This window comes from Lontra canadensis, unplaced genomic scaffold (genome assembly GCF_010015895.1).
Source record: "Lontra canadensis isolate GAN:19392208 unplaced genomic scaffold, GSC_riverotter_1.0 scaffold5, whole genome shotgun sequence".
Taxonomy (NCBI): Eukaryota; Metazoa; Chordata; class Mammalia; order Carnivora; family Mustelidae; genus Lontra; species Lontra canadensis.
In genome coordinates, this window is record NW_022630999.1 from 38,224,608 (window position 1) to 38,246,151 (window position 21,544).

The 21,544-nt window shown below is 40.0% G+C and overlaps 1 protein-coding gene across 1 annotated transcript; it reads right to left on the reverse strand.

Annotated features, from left to right (window-relative positions):
* Positions 1 to 65: 65 nt before the first annotated feature.
* On the reverse strand, positions 66 to 20,219 carry THOC3 (THO complex 3). The gene is made up of 7 exons (XM_032851855.1): positions 19,883 to 20,219; positions 18,984 to 19,140; positions 17,061 to 17,265; positions 13,033 to 13,194; positions 12,813 to 12,913; positions 587 to 875; positions 66 to 377 (listed from the first exon to the last, which is right to left on the reverse strand). Exons 1-6 carry the CDS (start codon positions 20,147 to 20,149, stop codon positions 712 to 714), a joined length of 1,056 nt encoding a protein of 351 aa, XP_032707746.1. The 5' UTR covers positions 20,150 to 20,219; the 3' UTR covers positions 66 to 377; positions 587 to 711.
* Positions 20,220 to 21,544: the final 1,325 nt, after the last annotated feature.

Sequence of the window (21,544 nt, forward strand, 5' to 3'; positions counted from 1 at the left end):
TTTTTTTAATGCAAAACTGCAACATCTCCCAATATCTGCAACAATAACAACAAACATACCGTAACTTTTAAAGTCGTAGAAGTCCCATAATTAAAGTCAGTTTTATTAAATGCTCAAATCTCAAAATTATATACATTTCTTTTTACTGTAAAAAATCTCCATTCCCATCTCACCTTCTTCACTTACCCCACCCCCCAAGGTAGGTACTGTCCAAGCAGAAGCAAACCCAACAAAGTATACCATACACACAAAGGCAGGGAAGACAGGAAGTACCCAGAGGACAATATATGCTGGTGTTATCCTGCAGAAGCCTCCTGTGGAGGGGAAAGAACGGGAAAGTTCACATAACAAGAACAGAAATGGAATAGGCAGACTGACAAGACTTGTATAATTTTTTTTTTTAAAGATTTTTATTTATTGATTTGACAGAGTGAGATCACAAGTAGGCAGAGAGGCAGGCAGAGAGAGAGGGGGAAGCAGACTCCCTGCTGAGCAGAGAGCCCGATGCGGGGCTCGATCCCAGGACCCTGAGATCATGACCTGAGCCGAAGGCAGCGGCTTAACCCACTGAGCCACCCAGGCACCCCAAGACTTGTATAATTTATACCAATTTACAAACACTTCATGAGCCCATCAACTCCAAGAGAAGAGACCGAACTAATACACAAAGGAAGGCCTCTGCCAGCGTCTCCTCTCCCTGAAGGCCTCCTATCAGGAGTCATTAGGAAGCCCAAACAGCTTCACAGTTCCTGCTTCCCGACTGCTGTCATATTTGCCATCTTTGTCATCACAGGCAAACGCCAGCAGAGGCCTTTTGGGGTGCCAAGCCACGGTGAAAGTCGGGGACTCACACTGCACCTCCCATAGCTTGTCTCCTATAAAAATCAATATAGAGAAACCAATCAATACGTTAATAATAAGAAACCACATTCATTACGTGCTTGCCTACATTAACTCATTTAATCCACTTTTTTTAGGATATTTTATTTATTTGAGAGAGAGAGCCCAGGAGTCAGGGGTTGGGGGATGGGGGGGGCGCGAGGGAGAGTGAAGCAGACTTTCTGCTGAGCAGGAAGCCCAACATGCAGCTCAATCCCAGGACCCTGATCATAACCTGAGCTGAAAGCAGACACTTAACCTACTGAGCCACCCAAGGCGCCCCTCATTTAATCCACCTACTAACCCTACAGGACAAGTACAATCATTACCCCATTTTACACAGAACATTGAGGCAGAGAGAGAGCACAAGCAAGTAGGTGGCACAGCACGATCTGAATGCAGAGCCTATGAGCTAAACCTATTCCATACTCCCTAGAAAAACAGTACCAGCAGTTAATATTTGTTGAGCACCCCTTAAGAATCAAATGCATCATAGTTTATAAATAAAGTATAATCACAAGGCAGCAAGGCAAGTAATGATTTTAAACCCCATTTTATAAAGGAACAGGTGACTGAACAGTTAAGTCATACTCATAGGAGTCAGCATATGAAGTGAGTCTGTTTCCAAAGCCACAGGTCTTTCTCCTAAATCACATTGCTTTGCAAACAGATTTTTTTCCTCCAAAAATGTCATTCTTCTTACTTGAAATTAAACATGATTTTTCTAAAGCCATTATTCCTTTAGTCCCACTTTACTTTTATGTTAAGATTCATGTAATGAATCTTAAGATTAATGTAATAAAACATTAACAATGTAGTGTTATTTTGAAGTTGCAAGATACATTAAATTATATACTTCAAACTGGTCAACTATACAGTAAGTTATATTTTAATAAAGCTGTTTAAAATATATGTATAATATGCACACATATGTGTGTGGAGAGAGCGAGAGAAAGAGAACCGTCTTTGTTAAGTAATCCTACTTCAGGGACAGTTAAACACTTCTCATGATGCTAGTATCTGGCAGTCTAGCTATATGTCTGAGCAAATTTCTATATCACACAAACATAAAAAATAGTTTCACAGGCTGCTACCCTCCTTTTACTTCTCTTCTGGCCTTTATGCCATCATTTGTCCATCATGTGGGATTGGTAAAAATAAAATTTATACAGTTCAAGAAAACCAGAGCAGACATGAAGAGGCCTCCTAAAATGTTTCCTAAATAATGATGTGGCTTCATAAACTTTAACATTTTGACAGTTTTATTGGAAAGTTTAATCTCTGAATGATAAATAAGGTGCTATCTGGGACTGACATGACTACTCCAGATCACTGAAGTTCTAAAAGACTCGGTGCAATATGTATGGTGTGTCTAAAAAGCCGAAATTAAGTGGACTGCTAAAATACATGTTATCAGGGGCGCCTGGGTGGCTCAGTGGGTTAAAGCCTCTGCCTTCGGCTCAGGTTATGATCCCAGGGTCCTGGGATCGAGCCCCACATTGGGCTCTCTGCTCAGCGGAGATCCTGCTTCCTCCTCTCTCTGCCTGCCTCTTTGCCTACTTGTGATCTCTGTCTGTCAAATAAATGAAATCTTAAAAAAAAAAAAAATGTTATCAGAAATAAATTCTTACTTTTACATTTAACTGTTAAAAATATGTAAAAAACACAAAACCTTACTTAAAATAGGACTTCAACTATACATAGTATAGTGTATGTATACACACACAGATGAATCAATGTCTATATATAAAATATCTATATAGATATATAAATATCTACATATGAAAAAAAGATTGGAAGGAAATATACTAATATGTTAGGAATTAGCTATCTCCAAATTATGGACCTATGTGTGATTGTTAATTTCTCCTTTTAACTGCCAGCATTTTCCAACTATTCTATACTGAGCATATATACTATTTTACAGACCAACATATAAAAACATGCTTACAGCATAAAATTCAAACAGTACTAGGGTACAGAGCAGCACTGGGAAACAGCACTGTGATGGAAACATTCTACATCTTTGCTATCCAATATAGAAACCATCAGCCACATGTGGCTACTTAAGTCCTTAAAATGCGCCTAGGATAACTAAAAAACTGAATGTTTCATTTTATCTACTTGGTTTCAGTAATAATACTTAAGATTATAATTTAAAGTAAAATTTATCTTCTCCCAATCTTCCAAGTCTGAAATAAATTCTTTCAAAAGTCTTTCTACTAATTTACCTTTAGTTTCTTTACCTAAGTGGGAACACAACACGTGCACTGATTGGCTACCTGCTCTGCTCACTCAGTAAAATGCCCTGCCAGTCTTGCATTTCAGCACATACGGAGCTATGTTTTTCTCCTGGCACACTGTGATATAGATGTATCACAACTTATTTAATTAGTCCTTCATAATGAAATTGAGACTATTTCCCTTTTATGTATGAAATAATATTATAAATTTAACTGGTTTCCCTTTGAAAATCATCTGACTTTTAATTTTTAGCCTAGGTTATAGAAAAGATTAAAAAAAACATGTTAAAAGTATGTGTCTGAACTACTTAGAAAAATTAATACAGCCATATTTGATATATTCCTGAAAGATTATATGTGAACTAACTCATATTTTAGGGGCACCTGGGTGGCTCCTGAGGGTTAAGCAGCCAGCTCTTGATTTCAGCTCAGGTCATGATCTCAGGATCCTGGGATCAAGCCCTGTGGTAGGCTCTGTGCTCAGCTGGATGTCTGCTTGAGGATTCTCTCTCCTCCTGTCCCTCTGCCCCTGCCCCCATTTGTGCTAAGTAAATAAACAAATCTTAAAAAATAAAAAATAAGAGGTGTTTGGCTGGTTCAGTTGGTTAAGCATCTGCCTTCAGCTCAGGTCATGATCCTGGGGTGCTGGAATCAAGCCCCACGTCAGGCTCCCTGCTCAGCAGGAAGTCTGCTTCTCCCACTCCCTCTGCGGCTCTCCGCCCACCCCCGCCCCCACCCGCTTGTGCTCTCTCTCGCTCACACTCTCTAATAAATAAATAAAATCTTTTTTAAAAATAAAAATAAGATAAATCACGTTTTATATGTATTAGGTGAGGTAGACAAACTTGTGCCTGGACGACATGGGAAAAACATGCACGTGCATGCGTTGTTAAGAACAAACACTGCAATAAACTTTCTGTACATGGTTTGGTCCTTCACAAAATGTCAGTACCTTGGAGTCAGGAAGCAATCCCACTTCACTGGTTTCCCCAAAAGGATGACCCAAAGTGAAGACCATAAGGAGTATTTCTCACAGCTTTACTTATAATGGTACAAAGATGAGAAGCCATCAAAGAGCAGAGCAACTAAAGCACCCACAGGCATGAATAAGTGGAGACCAGCAGTTTGAGAACATGCTGACATATTCAATGGGATTCAGGACTGCATTACAAGCGGCAGCAGAGCTGACATTACAAAGCTGTAACATGCTCAGGTGGGGCAGGCACAGCCTGGAGCAGGAGAGGATCCACACATCACACAAACAAGGCAGACGCAAAGGAGCTGGGTATCTGAATGGCAGGACAACACATCAACAGTGGCATTTTAAATGGTGGAATTTCAATTTTTTTACTTTGCTCTTTGAAGTCTTCTATACAGTTTAAATGCTTTTACTAAAGCATCATGTATTTCCAAAACCAATAAAGCTACAATACAAAACAAATCTGAGGGTAATGACAGAAGATGGCAGAGTAGGAGGATCCTGAGCTCACCTCCTCCCACAGACCCACTGAGGCAACAAGTGTATCTACTGCAATTAACTCTGAAAATTATCTGAAGACCAGCAGAAGAGATCTTCCACAGCTGACCATAGAGACAAGGCCACACTGAAAGGGTAGAAGGGGTGGAGACATGGCCGGGAACCAAACCCCTGTGCAAATAACCACCAACAGGAGAGCCATCATAAACATGGAGGAGTGAAGGGATAGGATCCCACACAGGGTAATCCTGGCTGTAAGGACCTACGCTGGGAAGACAAGTTCCCATCATGTCTGGCTTTGAAAATCAGCAGGGCTTAACTCCAGGAGCTTTAGAAATCAGCGCAGCTTAACTCCAGTTGAACTGAAAGGCAAAAGAGCCAGCAGCACACTACTAAGTATCTCAGCTGGAGATGGCACTGAAGCTGCAGCTTAAAAAGCGCCTAGAGTATACATGAAGATTTACTAAGTAATTTTAGGGTGTGTGCGGGAAGGGCAAACGTGTGCAGATTTCTCCAGGAACAAAAAAGTGTTGGTGGGTGCAGTTTTTCTTGCCCACCGTGAGCCTAGATAGCTAGATGCTTGCAGAAGCCAATTCTAACACTATCTTTGTTAGCAACACATGCCCCATGCCAGCATTCCCCTACCACCCACCCTACCCAGCCCACTGGCCTCCACAGGCACCCCTCCAAGGCAGTTCTTCCCCTGCCATATCCAGCAGGCAGGCCCACATGGGACCAGGACCCCACCAAAGTGACTCCTCACCCAGGGTACAGGGGAGATAACCCTATGCACCAGCTTGCCTATAGTTCCTACAGCTGGGCCTCTTAGATGGCTCCCCAAAGAACAAGGCCTGCCCTTGCATGTACCTGCAGCTGTCACACAGGCTAATTACACACAGCAGACTGAGTGCCAGCCCCACCCACCACTGAGCCCATGGCAGCTGCAGCCAGGCCTCTCCACAGTTCGGGAAGCAAACCCTGCCCAGTGCGCCTGCAGCACGCAAAGCAGGTCAGCACAGCCAAATGGGCTGAGAGCCAGCCCCCACCCCCCACCATCAGCATGCCCATAGCAATCACAGCTCAACCACAGCAGGAGGGTGCACTCAGCCCATAGAGGGGACAGCCCTAGTATGCCTGGTTCCGGTGACCAGGGCAGATAGCATACAGGGCACCACAGGACCTCTTCTATGTAAAGTCACTACTTTCAGGGTCAGATGTAGCTGACCTACCTAACATATAGAAACAAACATACAGTTAGACAAAATGAGGAGACTGAGGGATATGTCCCAAATGAACAAACAAGACAAAAATCACAGAGAAAGGACTAAACAAAATGGAGATATGTGATATGGCTGATGGGAAGTTCAAAGTAATGCTCCTAAAGATACTCAACTGGACTTGAGAAAACAGTGGATGAACTCGGTGAGAACTTCAACAAAGAGACAGAAAATGTAATACAGTAACTGAAATGAAAAATAACACCAAAGGAAATCAAGAGCAGATTGGGTGGTGCAGAAGAACGGATCAGGATCTTGAGGACAGGGTAATAGACAGTAACTAAGATGAACAGCAAAAAGACAAAAGAATAATAAAAGTGAGAACAGGTGAAGGAACCTCTACAACACCATCAAGCAGGATAACATTTGCTTCGTAGGAGTCCACGAAGGAGGAGAGAGAGGAAAGGGGGCAGGAAATGTATTTGAAGAGGTAACGACTGAAAACTTCCTGAATCTGAGGAAGGAAACACACATCAGATCCAGGAAACAAAGAAAGCTCCAAACAAGAGGAACCCAAAAAGGTTCACACCAAGACACAAAATAATTAAAATGGCAAAAATTAAAGATCAAGAGAGAATCTTCAAAGCAGCAAGAGAAAAGCAGTCACATATAAGAGAAAACCCATAAGGCTATAGGCTGATCTCAGCAAAAACTCTGCAGGCCAGAAGGGAGTGGCCATGATACATTCAAAGGGCTGGAAGGAAAGAACCTACAACCAAGAATACTCTACCTGGCAAGGCTATTATTCTGGCAAGGCTATCACTCAGAATTGAAGGAGATAAAGAGTTTCCCAAACAAAAGGGAGTTCATCACCACTAACCCAGCCTTACAAGAAATATTTAAGGGAATTCTTGAAGTGAAAAGAAAGGGCCATGATTAGAAGAAAATTATGAAAGAAGGGGCGCCTGGGTGGCTCAGTGGGTTAAGCCGCTGCCTTCAGCTCAGGTCATGATCTCAGAGTCCTGGGATGGAGCCCCGCATCGGGTTCTCTGCTCAGCAGGGAGCCTGCTTCCTCCTCTCTCTGCCTGCCTCTCTGCCTGCTTGTGATCTCTCTGTCAAATAAATAAATAAAATCTTTAAAAAAAAAAATTATGTAAGAAAAAATTTCACTAGTAAAAGCAAACATATGATTAAAGGTAGTGGACTAATCACTTATAAAGCCATTATGAAGGTTAAAGCAGTAAAATCAATTACATCTACAAAAATTACTCAAGGGATACACAAAATAAAAAGATATATAATATGATATACACATAAAATGTTGAGGGGGAGTACAAATCCAGTGCTTTTTGGAATGTGTCCAAGTTTAAGCAACTAACAATATAGAGTGCTACACACATAGGATGTTATTTATGACTTCATGGTAACCACAAATCAAAAACCTGTAATAGATATATAAAAAATAAAGAGAAAGTAATTCAAACATAACATTAAAGAAAGCCATCAACCACAAGGAAAAAGAGCAAGAGAAGGAACAAAGAACCATAAAACAATGAACAAAATGGCAATAAATACATACCTATAAATAATTACTCAAATGTAAATTGACTAAATGGTCCAATCAAGAGATACAGGGTGACTGGATGGCTGAAAAAACAAGACCCAACTATATGCTGCCTACAAGACTCACTTCAGGGGCGCGTGGGTGGCTCAGTGGGTTAAAGCCTCTGCCCTCGGCTCAGGTCATGATTCCAGGGTCCTGGGAAAGAGGCCCACATCGGGCTCTCTGCTCAAAAGGGAGCCTGCTTCCTCCTCCCTCTCTCTCTGCTGCCGCTCTGCCTACTTGTGATCTCTGTCTGTCAAGTAAATAAATAAAATCTTTAAAAAAAAAAAAAAAAAACTCACTTCAAACCTAAAGACACATATGGGCTGAAAGTAACAGAGCGGTAAAAGATATTCCATGTAGACAGAAGTGAAAAAAAAGCTGGGGTAGTGATATTTTTATCAGACAAAGGCAACCCTCTCAAGTCCCCTTCCTCCTCAGGACCTTTGTACTATCACTTTGCTATTGCCCAATAAACTTTGCCTTGCTGCCCACCAAAAAAAAAAAAAAAAAAAATTATCAGACAAGATACACTTTGCAACAAAGACTATAGCAAGAGACAAAAAGAGGAATTAAATAATGATAAAGGAATCAATCCAATGAGAGGATATAACAACTGTAAGTATCTATGTACCTAACATAGGAGATAGGAGCACCTAAAAACATAGAATGAATATTAACGAACATAAAAGGAGCAATTGACAGTAATACAATAGTAGGGTACTTTAACACCATACTCACATCAATGGACAGATCATCCTGACAGAAAATCAACAAAAAGCACGTTAGACCAGATGGACTTTACAGATATATAAAGAACATTCCATTCAAAAACAACAGAACATACATTATTTTCAAGCACACATGGAATATGCTCTAGTATGGATCATATACGGTAGGCCATAGAACAAGGTGCAATGAATTTAAGAGGACTGAAATTTTTTCAAGCATCTTTTTTTTTTTTAAGATTTTATTTATTTATTTGATAGAAAGAGAGAGACAGCAAGAGACAAAATACAAGCAGGGGAAGTGGGAAAGGGAGAAGCAGGATTCCCGCTGAGCAGGGAGCCCAATGTGGGGCTAGATCCCAGGACCCTGGGACCCCGGGAACACGAACTGGGTGAATGGCAGATGCCCAAAGACTGAACAACCTATGCACCCCTATCAAGCATCTTTTCTGACCCACAATGGTATGAAACTAGGAATCAATTACAAGAAAAAAAAACTGGAAAAAAACACAAACATAACAGAAGCTAAACAACATAAACAACCGAAGTGTCAATGAATAAATCAAAGAGGAAATTTTTTAAAAAATGAAGACAAATAAAAATGGAAACACAACAATCCAAAATCTCTGGGATCCAGCAAAAGCAGTTCTAACAGGAAAGTTTATGCTAACACAGGCCTACCTTATGAAACAAGAAAAATCCCAAATAAACAAATTAACCTTACATCTAAAGGAGCTACAAAAAGAACAAAGCCCCAAGTTAGTAGAAGGAAGGAAACTTTTTAGAGCAGAAATATATGAAATAGATACTAAAAAAACATTGGAAAAGATCCATGAAACTAAGAGCTGGTTCTTTGAAATCATAAACAAGTTTGATAAACCTTTACCAGACACATCAAGGAGAGAGAGAACTCAAATAAATGAATTCAGAAATGAAAGAAGAAATAACTGACACCACAAAAATACAAAGGGTTATATGAGAATACTATGAAAAATTATATGCCAACAAATTGGACAACCCAAAAGACTGGATAAATTCCTATAAACCTATAATATTCCAAAACTGAATCAAGAAGAAAGAGAAAATTTGAACAGACCAATCACTAGTAATGAAATTGAACTGGTATTCAAAAAACTCCCAAAAAACAAAACTCCAGGACCAGACGGATTCACAGGTTCATTCTATCAAGCACTTAAAGAACAGTTAATACCTATTCTTCTCAAACTATTCCAAAAAATAGGCGAGGAAGAAAAACTTCCAAATTCATTCTATGAGGCCAGCATTACCCTGATACCACACCCAGGTAAAGACACTACCAAAAAAAAAAAAAAAGGCAAAAACAAAAACAAAAAGCAAAAAACTGTAGGCCAACATCTCTGATGAATATAGATGCAAGTATCCTCAACAAAATATATTAGCAAACCACATTCACCAATACATTAAAAAGATCATACGCCACGATCAAGTGGTATTTATTCCAGGATGGTTCAATATTTGCAAAGAAATCAATGTGATACATCACATCAATAAGAAGAAGGATAAAAACCATATGATCATTTCAATAGACACAGAAAAACCATTTGACAAAAATAAACACCCATTGTTGATAAAAGCTCTCAACAAAATGGATTTAGAGGAAACACACTTCAACATATAAAGACCATATATGAAAAGCCCACAGATAACATCACACTCAATGGTGAAAAACTGAAAGCTCTTCCCCTAAGATCAGGAACAAGACAAAGATGTCTACTCTCACCATTTTATTCAACACAAGTCCTGGCCACAGCAATCAGACAAGGAAAAAAAAAAAAAAAAAAAAGAACCCAAATTGGTAAGAAAGAAGTAAAACTGTTAGTATTTGCACATGACATGATACTATATATAGAAAACTGTAAAGATTCCACAGAAAGTATTAGAAAAAATGAATTCAATAAAGTTGCAGGCAACAAAATTAATATACAGAAATCTGTTGCATTCTATACACTAATAATGATGTAGTAGAAAGAAAAATTTTTAAAAAATCCCCCCCCCAAAAAAAAAAATCCCATTTACAATTGCACCTAAAAGAATAAATCACCTGGGAATACATTTAACCACGGAGGGGAAAGACCTATACTCTAAAAACTATCAGACACTGAAGAAAGAAGTTGAAGGTGACACAAATTGAAAAATAAACCATGCCCAGGACTGGAAGAATTAATATTGTTAGAATGTCCATACCACCCAAAGCAATCCACAGATTCAATGCAGTCCCTATCAAAATACCAGTATTTTTCACAAAACTAGAACAAATAATCCCAAAATTTGTATGGAACCATAAAAGACTCTGAGCAACCAAAGCAATCTTAAGAAAGAACAAAGCTGGAGGTATCACAATCCCAAATTTCAAGATATACTACAAAGTTATGGTAATCAAAACAGTGTGGCACTGGCACAAAAACAGATATGCTAGATCAATGGAACAGGAGAGAGAGCTCAGAAATAAACCCACACTTAATATGATCATTAATCTACAACAAAGGAGGCAAGAATATGCAATGGAAAAAACACAGTCTCTTCAACAAATGGTGCCGGGAAAACAGGACAACTACATTCAAATAAATGAAATTGGACCACTTTCTTACACCATACACAAAAATAAGCTCAAAATGGACGAAAGACTTAAATGTGAGATATGAAATGATAAAACTCCTAAAAGAAAACACAGGCAGCAATCTCTTGAACATCAGCTTTAGCAATGTATTTATGGATATGTCTCCTCAAGCAAAGAGAAACAAAAGCAAAAATAAAATACTGGGACTACACCAAAATAAAAAGCTTCTGCATAGCAAAGGAAACCATCAACAAAACAAAAAGGCAACCTACTGAATGGGAGAAGATACTTCCAAATAATAAATCCAGTAAGAGGTTAATATCCAAAATATATAAGATAATTCTATGCTCAACACTAAAAAAAAAAAAAAAAACAAAAACAAAAAAAGTAGGCTGATTAAAAAATGGGGTGCCTGGGTGGCTTAGTCAGTTGAGCATCCAACTCTTAGATTTTGGCTCAGGTCACGATCACAAGGTCCTGAGATTGAGCCCCATGTCAGGATCCACACTCAGCAGGGAGTCTGCTTGACATTCTTTCCTTCTGCCCCTTCCCCCAGGCCCGCTCAGGTTCTCACGCTCAGGTTCTCACTCTCCCGAATGGGTGAATCTTTAAAAAAAAAGGTGCGGGGGGAGGGGGACAAAAAACCTAGACCGACATTTTTCCAAAGGAGACACACAGATGACCAACAAACATGAAAAGGTGCTCATATCAATGATCATCAGGGAAATGCACATACAATGAAATATCACCTCACACCTACCAAAACAGCTAGTATCAAAAAGATAATAAAAAAACAAATGGTGAGGATGTAAAGAAGAAGGAATCCTCATACACTGCTGGTGGGTATATAAATTGGTGCAGCCACTGTAGAAAACAGTATGGAGATTTCTCAAGAAATTAAAAATAGAAATATGTGATCCAATAATTCCACTACTGGGTAATTACCCAAAGAAAACAAAATACTAATTCAAAAAGGTATGTGCACCCCTTTGTTTATTGCAGCATTATTTACAATAGCCATAATCTGGGAGCAACCTAAGTATCCATGGATAGACAAATGAATAAAGATCTGATATATATATACACAATGGAATATTAATCAGTCATAAAAAAAGAATGAGATCTTGCCATTTATGAGAACATGGGGTGGACCTAAGGGTTATTAAGCTAAGTTAAATAAATCAGGAAAGACAAATACAATATGATTTCACTTGTACATGAAATCTAAAAAACGAAACAAATAAATAAATAAACAACAGAAACAGAGTCGTAATTAAAGAAAACTGTTGGGTGCCAGAGGAGAGAAAGCTGGGGTGATGAGTGAAATATTAAGAGGTACAAACTTCCAATTATAAAATAAATACATCCTGAAGATATAAAGTATAGCAACAGGAATATAGTCAATAATATTATAATAATGTTATATGGTGACAGATGATGACTACATTTATTGTGATCAATGACTAATGTGTATGTCTGTCAAATCACTGTCATACATGAAACTAATATAATATCATATGTCAATCATACTTTGATAATAAAAAATTATTAATTAAAAATAAGTAAAGCTAAGGAAATTCTTTCATAAAATGAATACTCTCCTCTCATTTTTCTATTTTCAAATTCTACTGGTTGTTTTTAAAGCAAATCACATGTATTTTGTTAATTCCTAAGATTATTTTAAGTTCACATACAGGCAAAATATAGAAAAAAAAGTATACCACAACACTAAAAGAGATTGTATTTAGAGGTGGGACCACAAGTACCACTTTTTCTTCCTCCTGTTTTCCATATTTTAAAAATTTCGTAACAGAAAAATTAAAAGTTAATAAAATGCAAAATATTTTCCCAAATCATTTTTTTTCAGACCTGCTCCTTTCTGAACTCTTTGCTCCCTTATGACCTGACTATAATAGTCCTAATAAACAAAGCTGTCTTAAGAAGAAAATTCATTTATGCTAATGCAAGTGAAGTAGTAATGTGAAGATGAAAACACATGACAGGAAAAGTCTTGAAGGCCAACAGATGACAGACAGAAGACTCACTATGGTAGTGAGGGTATCAGTTACCTGTCTCTACTTCAGCAATGTCAATAAAATGATCTTCCGAGGCTGATGCCAGCATTTTTCCATCGTGACTAAAACTAAGAGTCCTCACAGGCCAATCCAGCCTGTAACAGAGTGGAGACAGGACACGTTAGAATAACCCAGTAAGTGTAGGGCACAATTTCATCCAAAATAAAGTCAAATTAATTTATCCAACAAGGAAAGTGCCGGCAGAGCTGCTTACCTAGAAAAGCACCGAACACAAACCAACTCATCCACATCCCAGAGGCTGACCAAAGCATCTGCACTTCCCGTGGCAAAGTACTTCCCCATGGGGTCAAACTTGATACAGATGCAGTTGGAAGGATGGGCATTGATAGACTGCACAGGCTTCAGCTCTGGGTAGCTGAGAAACAAGACAGACAACAATTAAACTATGGGAAGAGGACTATGGTACTAAGACGACCACAGGAGATACTAAAGAAGAAAATCAAAGACAACAAACCAAGTATCAGACTGTAATTCAAACAAACTTTCCTGGACTTTAGAAAAAAAAAAAATTATAGGGCGCCTGAGTGGCTCGGGGCATTAAGCCTCTGCCTTCGGCTCAGGTCATGGTCTCAGGGTCCTGGGATCGGGCCCCACATCAGGCTCTCTGCTTGGCAGGGAGCCTGCTTCCCCCTCTCTGGGATCAAGCCCCACATCAGGCTCTCTGGTTAGCAGGGAGCCTGCTTCCCCCTCTCTCTCTGCCTGCCTCTCTGCCTACTTGTGATCTGTCAAATAAATAAATAAAATCTTTAAAAAAAATTAGATTATCATCAGACCTTTCTGACTGTAAGACTTTATGCCAAAAAGAAAATGGGATAGTATATTTAAGATATACAAGCAAGAAAATAGGAATCAAGGATTTTTATATCTAGCAAAACTATCAATTACAAAAAGCTCAAATACTAAACACAATTAAATATCTGTAAGTTTTATAGGTATGTAAGTTATAAGTATGAACTTAAAGAATATTGTCCCATGAACCCTTCCTGAGGAATCTAAAGAATGAACTTTGACAATCAAAATGACTAGAGACTTATCAGCATGGGACTGGTGATTAGCATTACATATACAGCTTCTTGTAGAAACTATACATGTAAAAGAAAGGCAAAGTACATAGTAGCTCTACACTCTGATAATATAATATTATTAACTATTTTTTTAATGGAAGAAAAATGAGGAAAACAATGCAAAAAGCAAAATTTACTATGTTAAGTAATCACATTGGTGGTGGTAGTGGTAATACTGTTATTCTGAGATACCTCTATGTGTAACATGGAGAAAGGTAATAAGTAACCATGGGATATTCTAATTCTATAATCCCAGTGTCCTGGAGAATCAGAATACTCAAATACTCAAGTCTGGAAGGAAAGAGTTATTTATAATATAGAAGATGTTTAGTAGGATTCTTTTTTTTTTTTTAAGATTTTACTTATTTATTTGACACAGAGAGAGAAAGACCACAAGTAGGCAGAGAGGCAGATGGAAGTGGGTGGGGGGGGCGCGGGGGAAGCCGGCTCCCTGACAAGCAGAGAGACTGATGTGGGGCCCGATCCCAGGACCCTGAGACCATGACCTGAGCCAAAGGCAGAGGCTTTAACCCAATGAGCCACCCAGGTGCCCCCAGTAGGATTCTACTAGTCCTGAATTTTAGTTCAATGTTATCAACATCAATTCACAATTCACATATTTTAATCTTTAAAAATAAACACTTATATGTCCTTGCTCTGTCCACAGGAAAGGTCTAGAAATAATGACCAAATCAGCAATATGGACATCTATAGTTCTAGTACCTTTTCTCAGAAAAAGAATCCAGGGATTCTTAGAGAATTTTCTGATTAAAGGTCTGAGCCAGGAAACATACAAGGTGAACCTGGGATATCCTGTCCTACCAGAGAGCAACAAACTGAAGACTACCTGGATTATGTTAACAAACAAACAAACAAACAAACAAAAAAGACTCAGGAACAACTTGAAGGGGCTCCCATTAGCTGAAGAAGGGATAATTTGAGTTTCCATACAGATAATTACTCCAATAGACTGAAACACATCTACCATGCTTAAGTACAAGAGTTTACAGTAAGTCTTTTTTTTTTTTTTAATTTTATTTATTTATTTATTTGAGAGAAAGAGAGATCACAAGTAGGCAGAGAGGCAGGCAGAGAGAGAGGGGGAAGCAGGCTCCCTGCCCGGCAGAGAGCCCGATGTGGGGCTCGATCTCAGGACCCTGGGATCATGACCTGGGCCGAAGGCAGAGGCTTAACACACTGAGCCACCCAGGTGCCCCTACAGTAAGTCTTAAAAATAAAACCTAGCTGATCGTCTTTGGAGGTGATGAAGAACTAATTCATTATCTGATGACAAAGGGAAAGAACCATTTATCCTGCCTTTTCTAAGTGAACCATATTATTAAATAACAAAACAGTAAATGAGAGGAAGTATCTTATATTCCAACAAATAAATAAGCATACAGAATCAGCAAAATCCAGACAAGGAGAATCTCTGCAGGTTAACAGTCTAGTTTTCCAACAGCTATATTATAAGGAAAAGAGGATGAAGAGCAATCTAATAGTGTAACACATTTAAAAGACATCAAATTTTTTTAAATAGACAAATCTAGAATGTCTAGAAATGCATACCTGCTGGCTAAAACTATAAAGAAATACTATAAAAATCAAAATAGTGTTTCCTTTTGAGGACTAGAACAAAGGACATGGAGGCACTTCTGGGATGCAGCAAATATTTCTAGACCTGGGTGGGGTTACACAGATAATAGTTCATTAAGCTGTATGTTGTTTTAAGTGGTTTTCTGTGTATGTGTTTTATTTCCTAATTGAAAGGCTCAAAGAAAAAAAAAAAAAAAGCTACAGAACACCAACTTGAATAAAATTAAAGTTGCTAAGCACAGGTTTCCAGCCTTTTCTACAGTCTGGTCCCAGATTATATTTCAACTTTATCTTCCCATCTTCAGGCCCTCTCTTCAGATACCTTATCTGACACCATTCCCAGCAACTCTGATCTACCAACTACTCTCCATATAGGCCATGTTCATTCACACCTTTGCCCATTGTACGGTTCCCTTCTGCTGATTCTTAAAATTCTACTCAGTTTTCAAGGTCAAGCTCAGAAGCTTCCTCTTTCAATCCCCAACTCCCATAGTCAATATAAGTTTCTATCCCTGGGATCCCAAAGCAAACTCCAAGCCTCTCGAAAAGAACCTATTTCACATTGCCTTGCATTGCCCACCCAAAACAGCAGAAAAAACAGAGTCAACAGACCAAATTTCAATTCCAACACTTCATTCATTTACAGAATAAATATTTATGGAGATCTTAACTCTGTGTAGCAAGTTTAAAGTAGGAACTAGGGATTCAATAGTAAACAAGTTACACATGGTCCCTACCTTCATGTCATTTATAGTCTAATGGCAGATACAGACTAAGTAAACATTTATTATAGGGGTGCCTGGGTGGCTCAGTCTGTTAAGCATCTGCCTTCGACTCAGGTCATGATCCTGGGTCCTAGGATCAAGCCCCGCACTTGGATCCCTGCTTAGTGGGGAGTCTGCTTTTCCCTCTCCCTCTTCTGCTCCCCCTGCTTATATAGTCTCTCTGTCAACTAAACAAATAAAATCTTTAAAACAAACAAACATTTAATTATAATACAGAATGAGAAATGCTGCCAACAGGAAGTACATAAAATAAGCTTTTAAGCTGGGGAGGTAGGAAAGTAGTGAAGATGGCTGCCCTGGAGAGAAATTTTAAGATATTTAAAAATATTTTAAAATATCTTTAAATTTTAAAATATTTAATATTTAATTATTTATTAATTGATTTATTATTAAAATATTAAATTTAAAAATAGCTTTTAATTAATTAATTAGTTTTAAAGAAATTTTAAGATATTTAAGCAGAGACTTTATGGGTACAAATTAACCATAATTCAAGGTATATCTAGTTCCAGTGCTCACCTGTTGACTAGTAATTTAAACTCTCTTGAATCCCAGATCCTCATCTGTCAAATAAGACTCAAATAACAACCTCAGAGAATTTCTGAGAACTCCATAAATATAAGGTGCCTGGCTCAAAGGTGCTCAACAGAGGTTAGGATTCTTTATTACCATTTGTCTTTTAAGCTCCTTCAGGCCAGGCTTGCATCTAATTCATTCTGTATCCATACAGCACCCATCACAAAGATATGACAGTCCCTAAGCTAGAACCCTCTCACCTGAGGATGTTGATACAACCATTGCCATTTGTCAGGAAGAACATGTTGTTGTCATTATTCCAGGAGATTTCATTGACTTCAAACTTGAACTGCTCCTCCGCTTTGGAACGGTGTGTCTTGGCATCAATAAAGGTCACCACATCATCCTTGTTGCCTACAGCAATGGTCTGCCCATCAGGACTCCAGCAGATATTAATGTTCTCCCCTGGAAACCCAGATATAATCAGCAAGATACTGTTTGCCTATAATCCTGCAGTTAACTTTTTTTTAATCCTACGAAGACCAGAGCTATCTCCAAACCTCATTCACCAAGGTCCTAGTCAATAGAAGGAATTGACTACTTACTCACCAATTATGAGTCCAACACTTTCATCTACAAATTGCCCCCTGTGCACTCTCATGATAATTCTCTAAGGAATACTTTATTATCCCCATATTACATATGAAGATATGAAAGATATGAGAGATGAGCCAAAGTGTCAAAGCCATGAAGTAACACACCCAAGATCTAAACCAGATTTGACTCCAAAGACTAAAGCCCCCTAGTCTTATACCAGCATTTCCCAAACTCCAGTCATTCACATGCCACTTTTCCAATTTTTGTCCTATCCATGTTAGCTATATTTTTAAGTATATATATAAATATATATAGCTATATATAAAAATAACAGCTATATTTCTTTATTCAAGACTTTTCTTAAAATTGACTCAAAAGGGGCACCTGGGTGGCTCACTGGGTTAAAGCCTCTGCCTTCGGCTCAGGTCATGATCCCGCGGTCCTGGGATCGAGCCCCGCATCAGACTCTCTGCTCAGCAGGGAGCCTGCTTCACTTCCTCTCTCTCTGCCTGCCTCTCTGCCTACCTGTGATCTCTGTCTGTCAAATAAATAAATAAAATCTTTAAAAAAAAAAATTGACTCAAAAATTTTCAGTTAAATAAATTCAGTTTCCATTTAGCAATAAATTCTATGGGCTAGATCTTTTTTTCTGGTAGGCATTAAAATACATACAAAGCCAGTTTTTAATGTTCATCCACGTGCTACCTAACTCACTTAAGCATCACCAGTTGTCTACTTGGAGAAAGCACTACAAGATTCCACCTCCAGGAACAAGTCTTGTCAACAAAGTCCAGTGGCCCACAGTGAATATGTCAATTAAAAATTTCACCAACTTTATGAATTCTATGATGCATATATTTTCACATTTTATTTTCTACAACATATCTTAAAATGCATTAGGAGGCATCTCGAAATTTTTGGTGTATGATGCTTATCTAGAAACTTTATTTTCCTTCCTAACAATGCATAAAATATTGGTGCATGTTATAATCAATGACACGTTAGTCAATAAAACATAGTAAGTGACCTCAAGGTTTATAGGACAATACCTGGTGAAGAACAGATTCTACAAATGTACTGTACAACTTCCAGGTCGTCTTCTCCTAGACCACCAAGACTATTCATTCCCAAGATCAGTCATTCTGGCCTATCAGCAGTTTCCTAAATTCTCCATCTATCTACACATGAAGCTCCCTCCTAGAGCTGCACCCCACCCCTCACCCATGCACTGTCCCCTGACCACTAAATCCCTATTACCTTTCTAAGAATTTGCTCAAATTCCGTGAGGTCTTGCCTGTCCCCATAGGCAAGGGTCAGACTTAAGCATTTCCATTTTAGGTATCCATCTTGTAGACTCTTCAGTGTAAGATGAACCATATCATATCACGTTAGGTTTTTTCTTTAACACATATGTCTCTCTCCCTGCACTAAACCTAGTACAGGTCCTGGGAGCTGGAGATTGTCTTATTCAGCCCAGTATGTCCCACACTTAACACAAGGCCACACACAAAGAAGATACTTGGGAAATGCTTGTTGACTGACTATAAACAGCTCATCTTCCTACTGTCCTCTCTCTCAAGAGTCACCTTTAGTGTTCACAGTGGCAATGCATTTTGTAGTCCTCACATCCCAGATGCGAATGGTTTTGTCTCCAGATGCTGTGACAAAGAGGTCAGGATTACTTGGATGCCAACAAAGCTGGTCCACACTATCCCCATGTCCCCGATAATTGTTTTCTTTGACCTGAAAAAACAGAATCCAATGCCACTTCACAGAAAAGTACCTGCCTCCACATGTGACTTCTAAACCTTATTCAAACCAAGGTACCTTGTGGCAAAGAAAAAGCCAGAAAATTTAAACGAATTTTTAAATTTTTAAACCTCTTCCCCAAAACTCTTCCCAATACCCTCCTCCCTTCCTCTCCAATCACTCTGAATTGTTCTGAGATTTGGATTCCACGGCAATGCCCTAACTCTTTTGCCCTCCCTGGCCTTCCTCCTTCTTTCTGGTTCTCCACATTTACTCTACCAAGGTTCTCAATCTTCTTGCTCACTCTCACCGGAAGCCTCCTTACCACCATAGGGACCCCACCACCACCACAGCCCCTAGCCACTCCTCACCACCACACAACTCCTTCCTACCACTCTCATACACCCCACCTCACTCGAATCCCATCTACCCTCCTCACCACCAGTCCTCATCCTCTCCTCGCCTCCACTCCCAGCTCATCTTTACACCTCCTTACTGCTACACTCCCTCACACCCCACCTCCCTCTTACCACCACCATCTTCCTCTCTACCACATTTCCTCCAGATCCCTAATCATTACCCTTGTCACTCCCGCACTCCTCAAGCGTGCACTACACAACCCCCTTCTCCCCACACCCCTCCCTTCTCCTCGCCTCCATCCCGCATTCTCTCCACCACCACACCTGGCTTTACCACAGACCCTCTCTCTGGCCTGGGCCGGTCCCTGACAGCTTACCAACCGGTCCTTCTCCAGCAGGAATACGCTGGCCGTCTTGTCGAAAGACCCCGAGGCCAAGCGACGCCCATCGCAACTCCAGGCCACCGAGTGCACCTTGGCGCTATGCGCAGGGAACTCGCGAGTCTTGCTGTGGCCGCGGAAGAGCTCCTGCATTCCCAGAACGTAGCGTGTTGGGCCGCTGGTCACTGAACACCATGGAGCCATTGAACCAGGACCGCTCTGACCAAGCGCCGAGGGCCCCATAGCCGCCGCAGCTACCGCCATGGCGAGCTCCCAGGAGGCCGCGCTCCCACCTCCACCTTAGCGCAGTCAGTCCTGCCGCCGCCGACGCACGCATGCGCCTGGAAGAGAGGCTCTTCCTGCACAGCCGCAATGCGGGCCATCCGAGCAAGGACTACATATCCCGGCATGCAACACGCGCGCTTCCTTTTCAAACAGGAATGATTACAATTAAGCTTCCTTCGGTTAGTGATTCTGGAGGTTTAAGGGCCTATTTCCCCCTTACCTACTGCCTAGTAGATATATTTGTATCTTGCTTAATTTAAAAAAGGAAAACCAACAATATCCTTCCAAATCTCAAATCCCCATCAACAAAAGACCTTTTATTCAAGGGTTGATCCCCACCACTCAGTCTCCTACCTTAGAACAGAAGGTCCTCGACTCTTCGGTTGGAGAAGGACCGGCTGGTGAGCTAGAGGTTTGCGGGGGTCCAGAGTGGGGAGGAGAGGGATTGAGAAGGAGTCTTGAGATGTCTTTAAATAAACAAATTCTCCGGTCTTGAAAGGTATTATTGATGAGGGACAGAAGCAGAAAAAAATGTTCACCTTTAGTCCGGAAGCCTGATGTATAGCCTGCATAGTTCCAGTATGGATGGAATGCGTAGTGGCTGCTACATTCTCTCCGTTCTCTTTCTTTCTCTCTCTTTCTCTCTCTCTCTTTAAAGGTTTTTACTTATTTGACAGAGAGAGCATAAGTAGGCAGGGCAGCAGGCAGATGGAGAGGGAGAAGCAGGTTCTTCACTGAGCAGGGAGCCTGAGGTGCAGCTCGATCTCAGGACCCCGGGATTGTGACCTGACCAGAAGGCAGACGCTTAATTGACTGAGCCACTCGGGCACCCCTGGTTACTACATTCCTAAAAGGTCTCATGACTGCCTGTGTATCTCACCAATAGTTAATATCAAGCTGAATGATAAGCACCAGAGAAATCTTTCGAAAATAGTTTCATGAGTATAAATTTTAAGAAGACATTTCTGATCTAATACTACCTGCACATCCTGACCCCCTTGAGCAGTAAGCATACAACCACCAGCTTCATACAGCAAAAGAGCAGATCTTTCTGCTCACAGGACCTATCACCCATGCCACTTAAGTAAACTTACTACGTTGCACCGCAAAACACCTCAGGAATTCTTTCTTGACCGTCATGTTCTGTGATCCCACAACACTGCATGCACATGATTAGATATGCAAAAACGTAAACGATACAGAATAAAAAGTAAATGTCCATTTGTGTCACACACACACACCCAGATTATTCCCAACGTTCTCACGCCTACCTTAAACCACAAGTCCAGTGGTTCCTTGCTGAAGAAACCACTGATGAGCTGCCTGCACCAACCAAGGCTCTGGAGAAGGACTGTGGGCTGGGGAAGGGTTTTA

Excerpts from the sequence above, each read along its gene's own strand:
- THOC3 (XM_032851855.1), bottom strand. The coding sequence starts at position 20,149 with ATGGCGGTAGCTGCGGCGGCTATGGGGCCCTCGGCGCTTGGTCAGAGC. Across the intron at positions 19,141-19,882 it reads TGCTGGAGAAGGACCGGTTG|GTCAAAGAAAACAATTATCG; the intron begins GTAAGCTGTCAG and ends CTGTTTTTTCAG. Across the intron at positions 17,266-18,983 it reads TGCCACTGTGAACACTAAAG|GGGAGAACATTAATATCTGC; the intron begins GTGACTCTTGAG and ends CTGGGTTTCCAG.